Source organism: Otolemur garnettii, unplaced genomic scaffold, assembly GCF_000181295.1.
Source record: "Otolemur garnettii isolate 467f Iridium unplaced genomic scaffold, OtoGar3 scaffold00019, whole genome shotgun sequence".
In the NCBI taxonomy this organism is placed as follows: Eukaryota; Metazoa; Chordata; class Mammalia; order Primates; family Galagidae; genus Otolemur; species Otolemur garnettii.
Window position 1 is genome coordinate 18,525,832 of NW_003852414.1, and position 13,197 is coordinate 18,539,028.

General features: G+C 43.3%; 1 protein-coding gene across 3 annotated transcripts in view; it reads left to right on the plus strand.

Annotated features, from left to right (window-relative positions):
* FRMD4A (FERM domain containing 4A) overlaps nt 1-13,197 on the plus strand; it is a 300,319-nt gene that overhangs the window by 202,501 nt on the left and 84,621 nt on the right. For all 3 annotated transcript variants that reach the window (XM_023511417.1, XM_023511418.1, XM_012803361.2), the window contains exon 8: nt 9,365-9,448. In XM_023511417.1, coding sequence (XP_023367185.1) covers nt 9,365-9,448 — 84 coding nt within the window. The remainder of the gene's footprint in view (nt 1-9,364; nt 9,449-13,197) is intronic.

The following is a 13,197-nucleotide window of genomic DNA, read 5'->3' on the forward strand; positions in this document are numbered from 1 at the left end:
TATATATAAACCACATGGTCCAAGGTGTAACTGTAAGATAGTCTAGAATCCAGAGGATCAAATAACCTTTTAAATTAATGGCCACACGTAAAAGATAAAGTAACTCTTTCCGAGCCTGAGAGGTCCTAAATCTGTAACTTCCCCAAAGGCATTCCCCCAGAATGCTGTTACCCTGGATAGTTACATTTCAATGACTGTATGCCCATCACATTTACGTGGAATGAGGATTTTTTTTTTAAAAAATGACAAATTCCGGGAGCGATTTCTTTGAAGTACAAGAGAAAGGGGGGTTATTTTCAGCAAAGGGAGAAGTTAAAACTGCTGATCCTCTTTAGGAAAAAGAGAACTTGATAAAGACAAGCTAAGCGTTGTAACTACTCTGGGGAAACTGGCCAGGCTCTTCTGTTTCTTCTTTTTTTTGGACTTTCCTTTTGCCCAGCAGATCCCCCAGAGCTTATTCTTATAGAATTCTCTTTCGTTTCCAGTTGATAGAATTTCTCACTTCCCTGTGTTACTGAGCTTTACGGAGCAAAGCTGGGTTCTGCATTTCTGGACGAAAATGACCGAGGGAGAGAGAGATAAGCGGTCTGCAATAGGAAGAAATACAGGCCTTCCCCGTTCACATTCCAACATACAGCGGACAGATTTGCATGGACTGTCAAAGATCTAGGGGACAGCCATCTCCCCGAACCTTACTGTGTATTGTTTTCCTCAACACAGTATGCAGTCATCTTATTTCATTTCCTGGTGCCTCTACTTGTGAAACAAAAAAATCCTCTTGTCCCTCAACAACCAGGAAATCAGTAGATTTGGCCTTGCGCTTTAAAAACAATTCATTGAACAGCCTCAAGAGCTGTTCACCAAGGCAGTTATCAGGGCAAACATTAGGTGCCAGTCCAGTTTAAAAACAAAAGGTTCTCATTTGATAATCACTGTAACAGCCAGCTAACAGATACCGTCTATGATTTACGCATTGTTTTCATCACACGCTGCACTGGTTTGAGGACTAAGAACCCATGTCTTATTTAAAACTTTTTAAAAAAAACTCTTGGGTTAAAAAAAAAAAAAGCAGCTCTTGGGTTATTTTAGAAAAAGCAACTTTTTCTTCCTTTAAAAGGTCAGTGCAGACCACACCTCATTTAATCAACTCATAAGACATCCAGAGTTTCTAGTTATATTCTAATTTAACAGGAGACTTCACACGCTACACCGTACTAAGCAAGGTCTTTCCGTGTAAGAACTTGATTATTCTTACACAAAACCCTACTGGCCGATTGCCTTACCCGGATTTTAAGAATCACCTGACTTTTCAACTTCTCTCAGTCCTGATCTTTGTGGAATTGTGTGCCACAAATTTCCTTTTACAGTAATAACATTTTGCAGAACTGAAGCAATTGAAAAATGCTTTGTAAACGTGAACGGCGCCCATCATAAACGCCAAAATCGCATGACCTCTGAGATAAAGAATCGTCCATACAGGAGCAAGTGAAAAACATCTGCGCGGTGGAATTTTTAGTTCACGAGATTTATTGAAACCAGATCAGGGCAGCTCCGGTACTCAGGGCTGTCTTGCTGGGATGGGGAAGTATCTTTGTTACAGGGGACCGGATGTACGGAGGGTGAGCTCTACAACGGGATTCCACCAGCGGGAGATTTATTAGGACCAGTAAGCACACAGCACCTGAGCAGAGGCTGACACTCGCAGGCCACATCTTGCCTACCTGGGGACCCCTGCTCAGCAGAGCCCATCACATGCTTACGACCGCCCATCCCCGTCCCTTCCAAATAAACCCAGAGAAGGAAGAGAAGTGGGGGTTGATGGAGTAGCTAGTTGGAGGTCAGTTTACGTGACATCTGTACAAAATTAAATGCTGGTACAAGTGAGAAAGTGTCAGCTTATCCGAATTCAGTAATCAGCAAGAAATCTTAGTGTCTCTGGAGCGTCAGTATGTAGGTTACTAATTCTGTTTCTTTAAAAAATAAACGCTCTTTTAGAAATGGAGCAATGCATCGCTCAATCAATAGAAATAGCAGACCTTCATTAACGAAGGGAATTGATTTTCATCTCCATTTTAGAAGAAGGGCTGCAGTATTTATTTGTGCTGAGAAATTCCCATTAACTTCCCCAGACTACGTGTCCTTCGGTTCCTGGGAGAGCAGTTAGAGGCAAAAAAATAAATAAATAAAGACCTTTTAATATTTTATCTTCTATAAACCATAGGACCGTGTGATCAGTAGTCTAGAGAAAAAGAAACTTTTGTGACAATAAAAAGCGCCCTTTCAATTTTATTTTTTGTTTGAAATTAGTTCTGACTTTTTTTTTTCTTTTTTTTTGGAGACAGAGTCATCGTAGCTTATAGCAACCTCAAACTCTTAGGCTCCAGCAATCCCCTTGCCTCAGCTTCCCAAGTAAATCTGTGATTACAGGCACGCCGCCCACCACAATGCCCAGGTATTTTTTAGAAAAGAAGGCTCACTCTTGCTCAGGCTGGTCTCCAACTCCTGAGCTCAAGCAATCCTCCCTCCTGGACCTCCCAGAATGCCAGGATTACAGGTGTGAGCCACCACGCCCAGCCTGGTTCTGCCTTTTTAAAGATCTGCTTGTGAACGGATAACTAAACTTGGTTATTGGCATGTGAATATTCCAGGCTTGTAAGTTTTTTCTGTCGGGCTGGAGAATGCCTTTCAGGCAGTCATAGTTTGGAAGAACTTTAGATGATCAACAGGAAGAGAACACAAAGAGGTAATCTTTGAAAATCCTTTCTTTTTTTTATTAGTAATATAAACTCTCTCTAAAAAGATGACAGAGTTATTTTCTTGCCAGCTACAGCATTGAGAGTTGATTAAAACCGCAGACTGTAAATCACAATTCCTAGTCCACTAATATCATTACTTTGCACTTACCTAAGTGGTTTTAATGCTACAACTCTGAGCAGGCTTGATTTTAAATCATTATTAGATCATTGGGGTATATTTTCCTGTAATGTTTTTAATTGGCCACTTCAAAGAAAACAGGTATCAAGAGAAATAGATTTGCTGTGACACTGATCTTTGAAATGGTTAACCTTTGGAATGGGACTGACAGGTAACAACAGCATCTTTAATACGTAAATTTGCAAATTTCCCTGTTGAAAACTGTCCCAGGAAAAAAGTCATCCGTTCAACTGGAAAGACTTCTATCAGCTCAGCGAAGAGCTTTCATGGGAAGGATTGAAATTAATATAATCTCATCTATTGTTTTATAAAAGAAGAAGAAAAAAAAGAAAGGCATACGGAGTTTTCCCATGACTTAAAAATGACGTTGAGTGCCGTGAGTAATTCCGGAGCAGCTGGAATCTTTCGTGCCAGCGAGAGCTTTTGAAAGGAACAGAATCTGTGAAAATTTGGAGCAAAATGTTCAAGTGGAAAAGTTATGAGTTGTTACAGAAAGCTTTGTTTTGTGCACAGAAGTCTATTGATCTGAGCTTTCAAGTGTGTAATTCACATCTATTCAAAGCATAAAAAGGTATTCAGATGGGTTGTTTTTGCAGAAGCATGGTCTTCAAATCCTATGGGCATTGCCTTGATACTAAGTTATAAGGATACTTTGCATGACAACAGCTTGCCTCTTAAGTGTTTTGTTTATCATATTAAAATAGACTATATTTTAAATGAAACCTGTGAATAGCAAAAAGGCTTGTGGCTGTGGAGTCGAGGGAGCCAATCTAAAGGGTGATATTTAGAAACAATAGAAAATTAGCCACATGTTTTGTCCCTTGGCTGTTTGAAGTAAAATTATTGGCCCGAAATTGAGATTTATGAAACAAGTTTTTAATACCTTGTTTTTAATTTTACATGTTTACAACTCACAAATTCACAAAGCTTTTCCCTTCACACCAGGAAGTTAGACTCACTAATCAAGGAAGACATCTTTATTTGTGTCATTTAACAATTAGGCCGGGCTATAATCTGAGCACTCTAGGAGGCAGAGGCAGGTAGATTGCTTGAGCTCAGGAGTTCAAGACCAGCCTGAGCAAGAGCAAGACCCCATCCCTACTAAAAATAGAAAAACTAGCTTGGCATCGTTGTGGGCACCTGTAGTCCCAGCTACTAGGGAGGCTGAGGCAAAATCATTTAAGCCCAGGAGTTTGAAGTTGCTGTGAGTTATGATGACACAGCATTCTATCCAGGGCTGCAGAGAGAGAGAGAGAGTCGGGAAGGGGGAGACAGGGAGGGAGAGGGGGAGAGAGAAAGAAAGAGGGAGAGAGAGAGAGAAAAAGAGGGAGGGAGAGAAGAAAGAAGAAAAGAAAGATTTAGCTTAAGATAAAGGTGTGTAATTCCTAAATGTGTTTGTAATTTTGTCTCTCTGATCAGTTAGTATATTTGTGTGACATATTCATCTATGAGACACGCCCAGAATCCAGCATCCTATGCTGGAGAAACCACTGAGGGACCCCGGGTGCTTCCTGTTGTCTGCAAATGGTCAAATGCAATGGCAGGAGAAGTTTCTTAGACAGGTGGGGCCCCGTCCAATGGTGGAAGACCCCTGTAACATTTCCCAAGCCGTGAGCTTCACGGAGTCCTCCCTACACACCTGGGGAAAAAAGTGACAAAGAGAGAAAGGCAGGCGGTCTCATTATAACCCAACTTTGCCTTGGTTCACAAAAATAAAAGGAGGAGGAAGGAAAGGGAAGTAAAAGATTATTTCCTACATGATTTTTCAAGATCGACAAAGAACAAAAATCTGGAACATCCCCTATTAATCTGTCTCAGAGTTTTCAGGTTATAGTACGATGTAATAAAGGAACACAGATCCACAAGGCTTGTCTGAAACTTTAGGGTCCCCATGTTTCCGAAATCAGAATTTATCAGGTTTTAAGGCAGGGAGTTTAGCACCTCCCCTTGGGCAGGTTCTGGGCTAGCGCTTAATCAGAGGCATCGAGGATGTTCACAGCAAGCGGGAGAAAGGCAGTCACACGTGGCCTCATGCAAAAAGTTTGCGTCTGCCACCAAAGAGGTGAAGAAAACTTTATTTCCCAGAGCTTTTTGGACTTTGGAATTGTGAATAAAAATGGAGGACCCGTCACACTCTTTTTCCCTTAAGAAATAGCTCTTCCCAGAGAACTTTACCTTTGATGATTCTCTCATAAAATATGGAGGCGTTAGTCCGATGCTGGCATCATAGCTCTGTTTCTGAGTTTCCGGTTATCATTTCTGGGTTTAGCCTCCAGTTATTTTGAGGCCAGTGCAGATCAAAACTGCTGTTTCAGAAAGAATTCTTCCATAGTAAACATGGTCTATTTGCCCCAGATTTCTCCCACAAATTACAGACATTTCATTTTACCCAGAGGGAATTTCTTGAAAAAGTTATTTCCTTTTTTGTTTGGTTTGGTTTGGTTTTTTTGTGACTTGTCATCCTGGGTAGAGCACCATCATGTCATAGCTTACAGCAACCTCAAAGTCCTGGGCTCAAGTGACCCTGCTGCCTCGGCCTTCCCAGTAGCTGGGACTATAGTCATGCACCACCATATCTGGCTAATTTTTCCATTTTTAGTAGGGATGGGGACATTGCCCTTGCTCAGGCAGATCTCCAACTTCTGAGCTCCAGGGATCCATCCACCTCACCCTCCCTGAGTGCTAGGATTAAGCGGGTGAGCTACTGTGCCCAGCTTTACTTCCTATTATTTTAAAGGGGGACAAACACATTGTGAATTTTGCTAATCCTTCTCTTTCAAAACCCTTTTTGCTTTCCTTACATTATGGTCTCTTGGTTAAATTTGTTGTTGTTCACTATGGCAAATTCTCTGTTTGATGCATTGCTAGAAATCTTTGGTTTTTCCCAATAGGACATTCTATCATCCCATGTGTTACAAGCTCAGAAAACAAAAACAACCTGAATCAAGGATCAACACACCATTGACATACCCATGTTTCCCTGAATATAAGACCTACCCTCAAAATAAGCCCTAGCAGGATTTCTGTGCATTTGTTAAATATAAGCCCTACCCCGGTAATAAGACCTAGTGATGGGCGTGGCTATGTATTGTATCTGCATAACCACACCTTGCATTTCCGGGGGGAGCGGTAAGGAAGACTGGGATACCTTTTATCTGCCACAGCTCCTTTCTCCGAGCCCTTCACACTTTGCCCCAGTGCACGTGTGGTAACCAAGGTCACAGGCATCCTATTGTGCACATGCCAATGGCTAGGGGAAAGGAGTTCAGGCATCACTAGCGCCAGCCCTACCAACAAGGTTGGTTCCTCCTGTCAGGTTCCAGAAGAAGATGACTTAACTGTATTTGAATAAATGTAGATTGTTTTATACTTAATAAAAATATGACATCCTGGGCAGCGCCTGTGGCTCAAAGGAGTAGGGCACTGGCCCCATATGCTGGAGGTGGCAGGTTCAAACCCAGCCCCAGCCAAAAACTGCAGAAAGAAAAAAAAGATATCCCCCGAAAATAAGCCCTAGTGTGTCTTCTTGAGAAAAAATAAATACAAGACAGTGTCTTATTTTCAGGAAACATAGTACCACTTTTTTCCTGGCAACAGTAACAGCTACCTAAAAGATTTGATTGAAATCTTGCTCATATTAATATTAAAATCTTATCAATACAAGAAGACTTGAATTTTACCTTCAGACCTGCTCTCTAAGAGAACTTTTGGCTTCTTCCTAAAAATGGAGTATGATCACTATGCCCTGTTAGTATTTATCAGTGACAGTGAACTCTGGGGAAAACGTCCAAGTGGCAGATGTTGAAGTAGGAAACCGGGGACTTCAAGGACATTTATTAGATTGTAACCTCACAAGCTTCTGGCAACAGAGTGACCAAGGTTCCCATCAGGGCTTTTTCTGATTTTCAGCCAGGTTGACCAAGCTGGACGCCTCTAAGTTATTGCAGATGTTTTATAAGAGCAGGAAAGCAAATAGAACGTTTGTACATATCTGTCCTTCGGGAAGGATGAAGGGCCGTGGATCCCTTCCAGAATATAATGGCTGTGGCCGGCTTCACACCTTGGTGATTTTTTGTTCTGATTTTCTGTGTAACCCTGCCCCGGAGGAGAACTAGGGAACACAGGGCAGGCTGCCACAGGGAAATCAAACCTGGGGCTGTCACCAGGGAGACTTGTTTGCCAACAAACGAGGATTGGGGTGGGTAAAACGATCTCTTCCTCCCTTCGTTCCTTCCTTCCCCAAATATACTTTAGACGTGATGGGTGTGAGCAAACCCCAACTCAAGTTTCTGCTCAATAAAGGAGCCACTAATTGCCCTTCTCATGGTTTCATCCAACAGATTTATCTGATGAAAGCGCCTTTCCCATTGAAGGCAGCGCGCTGGCGGCAAGAACCAATAAGCCAGCTCCTTTTTCTCGGGGAACTTGTAGTCCAGTAGGGAGGGAAGGTCCAGAGGTTCACCATTGTGGGTTCTCAAGTGGTTGGCGAACTGAATATTCCCTTAAACTGTACTATCATAGCATTCTGGGTAGAAATCCTAAAACGTACTTGGCAATGGAATTTTTCTAAGGACCAGGCGTTACCTGTTTAAAAGCCTACAGTAGCTAACCCATTGCCTCCTGGATCAACTTGAACCTCCAGGCTGACTTCGAAGGTCATTTATGTGTCACTCATTTTACCCAATTTTGTCACTTCCAGTTACATGGCCTCCACGATGTGGAGTGTTCTATTTGGGGGAAAGATGATATTCCCACCCTTTTCTTCATCCTGAGCCTCCCACAAAGCCTTGCACCAGAGCCCAAAGGGTCCTTATTTCCTCTGAACTTTCACATTTGTTGTTTGAACTGACATGACCAGACACTGCCTGTGTGGTCACCTAGCTTTGCTGGTGCACCCCTACCCCCTGCTAAATTGTGAGCGCCTTTGGTGTAAGGACTGTCTCATCATTTTTTTGTATCCCCCTATAATACTTTCCATATCATCACAGGAGCTCCATAAATGCCTTTGGTTTCTTGATTATTTTCTGATAAATCCTTGCCTTGCCACTTAGAAGGTAACAGTCCAAGTACTTGGGTGTGTTGATTCAAACGATTACACATGGTCATTTGCAGTCAGGATTCACAAATGCCACGTTGGTCGCTTCTCTAGGCACTTCCAAAATGCCCCCAACCCGGGAGCAGCTGTGATGTTGCTGAATCTCGATGTGTTTCTTTGTCATCAAACAAACAAACTCAAAGTACTGGTATGGTTTTGCCCAGTGGGCGCTGTGTTTCCAGTGGTGGAGCTGATCTCATTGCCACTGGCAGTGTGTCCACCTGGGACATGTGGAATGATACATCCGCCAGTGCCCTGCATGGTGGTTGTTGGAGTGTCCACCATCAGGATGCCTCGGGAATACCCCGCCTGTGACTGGAGTGTTCCTCCCATCCACGTGTTTGTTTATTGAGCTCCCGTCTTACTGTTTGGGGGGTGGTACTTCTCATGTCCTGGTGGCCGGTATTTGCCTGGCTTTGTATAAGCAACACAGAAGCGGCTAGCATGGCCCAGGGCAGAGCTAGTGGCCAGAAGCAAAGCCCCATGATCCCCCTTTGCAACCCCCCGCCGAGGCTCCTTGGTGGACCAGTACAGGGAGATGCTCTTTCAATACCATAATCATCCCCCGTGGATGCTCCCCGTGGCTCTGGAGGGAGAGAGTAGTTGCTCAACTTTTTTGAGTGCCCACATGCCACTTGAAGGAAGCGCTCACTGGAGCACTTCAGGTTGGGGATTCCCAGGTTTCTTCAGATTTTCAGATTTGGGGATGCTCAACCTATAGGTATATAATGTAAATATTCCAAAAATCAAAATTAAAAGAAATCCAAAATATATCTGCTCCTAAGCGTTTCAGATGCGGGAAACTCAACCTGTGTTTATTCGCCATATTACAGAAGCCAGTTTCCAGCAAGCGATCAATCTAACCAAAGAAAATGGCGCTGGGTATCAGCGAGGGGAATGGCTCTCAGCAGGAAGCAGTGACGGTGCCTGTTCTCGAACTCTGTGCACCTAAGTGGGGGTACTGGGGAGCTTGTCCTGGGGTCCTCAGGGGGACCCCTGAGACCCTTCTCCTCCCCATTCCTGCCATTCCTGCTGAGGGCTGCCTGGGGCACTCAGGCTGTGCCCCCGTTGGAGACAGCCTTGGGAAAGGCACCTTGGTCCTGGGTGCCTGCCCTGCCCTCTGCCCCGTGAGAAGTGGCAGCTCAGCTCTGGGTGCTGTGTTTTCTTTTTCATCTATATTAAGTCAATAAATAAAAGAGAACACTCCTTCCACCGACCACTTTTCATTAAAAGGGAACAGATGTGGGGGCATTGGGACAAGTCCGACGGGCCAGGCCACGGCAGAGAAGGTGGGGGTTTTCTCCAAGGGTGACAATTGGATGTTTGCTCTTTCAGTAACGAAGTGGTACGGAGCGACTTGAAGAAACTGCCCGCCCTTCCCACCCAAGCCCTGAAGGAGCACCCTTCCCTGGCCTACTGGTAAGACCCCCGGGGTGTCCTCTAGGAAGGAACCCATCCCAGGGCACGTGGGGGGCACCCAAGACAGCTGCGTCCAACCTCTGCTGGCTCTCATGGGTCCTCCGGGCTGCCAAGCGCAAGAAGCCCCCTGTGTCTTCGTGAAACTGGCTTCGGCATGTATTGAAATGATGTGTTGTGTGTGAGACCTCTCCTTTTCTGTTGATTTTAATTTAAAAAAAAAAAAAAACCAAAACCTTCTAGAATTTCACTTTGGAAGTTGTGCCTTCTTTGGGAGCCTTTTATGTCCTACTCGAGTTTCATTCTGGAGCCCCTGTCGTTTGACGACAGGATCTATGGGGTTTTGAGATGTGGGAGAACCACAGGGTTTGTTTTGTTTTGTTTTTTCTTTGCAAAAGAGAGGGATTCTCTTATTTCCCGCAGTGTCCCGTAGCTCCTGATTTAGCTGCCATGTAACATGACGCCCTCGTTCATCTGTCGGCCCTAAATGACTGGTTCTGAATGATTCAGGCGTTTGAAAGGTTCCCAGATCGCAGTCTGGGCCACAACTGAGCGGGGCTCACATTCCTGGGGCACACATTCAAGTGTGCCAGGCTCCTGAGCCCTGGCCGCTGCCCTGTGACAAGAACAATTCTATTTCTCTGGCATCTTCCTGACTCCTTAACAAAAATCATTTTATCTGCTTTTATTAAAACAAAACTAGACACAAAGAACAAGTCGCTCCCACCACATTGCCACCCGTGACTTGTGTGAGCGCTTCTGTACACGCTTTCTGAAATACACGGATTACTGGTCAGTATGGGGGGTGGTTAGTGTGGGGAGATGGTCAGTATAGGAGGTGGTCAGTGTAGGAAGGTGGTCAGTGTAGAGGGGTGGCCAGTATAGAAGGGTGGTCAGTGTAGGGAGTGGTCAGTATTGGGAGGTGGTCAATGTAGGGGGTAGTGGTCAGTAGTGGTCAGTGTGGGGAGGTGATCACTGTAGGGAGGTGTTCGATATGAGCAGGTGGTCAGTGTAGAGGGTAGTCAGTGTAGGCAGGTGGTCTGTGTGGGGAGGTGGTCAGTGTAGGGGGATGGTCAGCCATGGAGTTCTGCTGGATTGACTTCCGCTTACCCACCAACCCTAAAGATTCTCCCCAGAGCCACAAAGGAAGCAGCTCCTGTCTATATGGAGTTGCATGACCCCAGATCTAGGAGCCGACCTCACAAAACCCCAGATCATGAGATAGGAAACGCACCAGCGCAGCTGTTGATTCAGCGTGGGCCTCTGTGGGGAGGCAGTAAGCAGCACAGTCCCCAAACCTCTTGCCACCCCGCTGAAGGTGACCCCCAGCCAGTGCCCAGCCCTGGAGAAGACACTCCCCAGGAGCTGTCAGGGAGGGACATCATCACACTAGAAGCAGAACTTCCGCAGCACATGAGAGCCAAACAGACACATGGCAGGATCTGTCCCATTCCTAATGGAGGGTGCCCAGACCCCACACAAGTGACTCTCCAAGTGCAGAGAGGCCCCTGGCCAGTTCTGAGTTCTTTCAGAATACTAAAATTAAATGACATTCGTTGAAGATTAAGATAGTAGTTGAAAGATAAATAAATTACCCCCAGGGACTAGATAGTGAACATAGAGAACTGTCATTCTCGAGCTGGCCTTGCTGAAAGTGAAAACAGGAAAAGGTGGAAGGGGGAAGGCTTCAGCTAGATCCTGGGATAGTAAAATAATACTTGGTAATAAAGATCCACTAGGGAGGTCCAGAAAGACCATACAAGGGTCACCTCCCTTCTTGGAGCTTGGACAGAGTGTAGTCAGGGCCACATTGCCTGTGGTGAGGAGGAGGGGGCAGCAGAGTGAGACTGTTCTTTTGGTCTGTCTGGTTTTATGCCAATACCATGCTGTTTGGGTTACTAGGGCTCTGCAGTATAATTTGAAGTCAGGTAATGTAAATCCTCTACTTTGGTTCTTTTTTCAAGGCCCCTTTGGCTATTCTGGGTCTTCTGTGGTTTCATATAAAATTTAGACATTTTTTTCTGTGAAGAATGTCATTGGTATTTTGATGGGGATTGCGTTGAATCTATATATCGCATGGGTAGTATGGACAGTGTAACAATATTGATTCTTCCAATTCATAAGCTTGGAATATCTTTCCTTTTTGTGTGTCCTCTTCAATTTCTTTCAGTGAACAATGAATTTTTTCATTATAGAGAACTTTCACTTCTTTGGTTAAGTGTATTCCTAGGTATTTTACTTTATTTGGAGTTATTGTTAAATGGATTTACTTTCTTGGTAATTTATTTTATTCTGAGCTATGGTAAATGTGATTACTTTCCTTTTCAGATTGTTTACTGTTGGCATATAAAAATGCTATTTGTGTTTGTATTAAATATTGATTTTGTATCCTGCAACTTCACTGAATTATCAGTTCTAATAGTTTTCTTGTGGTGTCTTTAGTCTTCCCTAGATATAAAATCATAGTATATATCATCTGCAAACAAGGATCATTTGGCTTCTTCCTTTCCAATTTGGATACCCTTTCTTTCTTTCTCTTACTGATTGCTCTAGCTAGGACTTCCAGTGCTAGAATGTCCTGTTCTAGAACGAGCCTTAGAGGAAAGGCTTGCTGTTTTTTTCTGATTCAATATGATACTAGCTGCAGGCCTGACGTGTATGGCTTTTATCATGTTGAGGTAAGGTCCTTCTATACACAGTTTTTTGAGAGTTTTTATCATGAAGATACATTGAATTTTATCAAATGCTTTTTAAGCATCAGTTGAAATGAGCCTGTGGTTTTGTCCTTCATTCTGTTGATATGATGTATCACATTGATTGATTTGTGCATGTTGAGCCATCCTTACATTCCTGGGATAAATCCCTCTTGATCATGATGAATAATCTTCTTAGTGTGTTATTGAATTTAGTTTGTTAGTGTTACCATTTTGTTGAGGATTTTTGCATCTATATTCTTTAGAGATATTGGCCTATGCTTTTGTTGTTGTTGTTGTGTTTCTTGTTACAGCTTTGTCTGGTATTGGTTATCAGGGTGATTCAGGTCTCATAGAATGATTTTGGGAGTATTCTCTGCTTGATTTTAGGAATAGTCTAAGTAGGATTGGTATCAGTTCTTTGCTTGATAAAATTCAGAAGTGAAGCCACTGGTCCTAGGCTTCTATTTCCTGAGAATTTTTTTTTTTTTTTTTACAGTTTTTGGCCAGGGCTGGGTTTGAACCCGCCACCTCTGGCATATGGGGCCGGCACTTTACTCTTCTGAGCCACAGATGCCACCCAGAAATTTTTTATCTACTTCTTCCACGTCAGTACTTGTTATTGATTTATTCAGGTTTTAGATTTCTTCTTAGTTCGATAGTTGTAGGTTATATGTGTCTAGGAATTTATCCATTTCTTCTAGATTTTCCAATTTATGGGCATATAGTCGCTCATAGTAGTTTCTAACAATCCTTTGGATTTCTGCAGTTTCAACTGTAATGTCTCTTTCATCTCTGATTTTATTTATTTGAGTCGTTTCTCTTTTTTCTTAGTGTGGCTAAAGGTGTATCAATTTTGTTTCTCTTTTTGAAAAAATTGATTTTTTGTTTTGCTGATCCTTGGTATTTTTTTTCCAATATCATTTATTCTGCTCTGATATTTAATGTTTCTTCTACTAGCTTGGGGTTTGGTTTGCTTTTATTTTTCTAGTTCTTTGAGATGCACTGTCAGGTTGTTTATTTGAAGTTTCTCTCCTTTGTTGATGTAGGCACTTACTG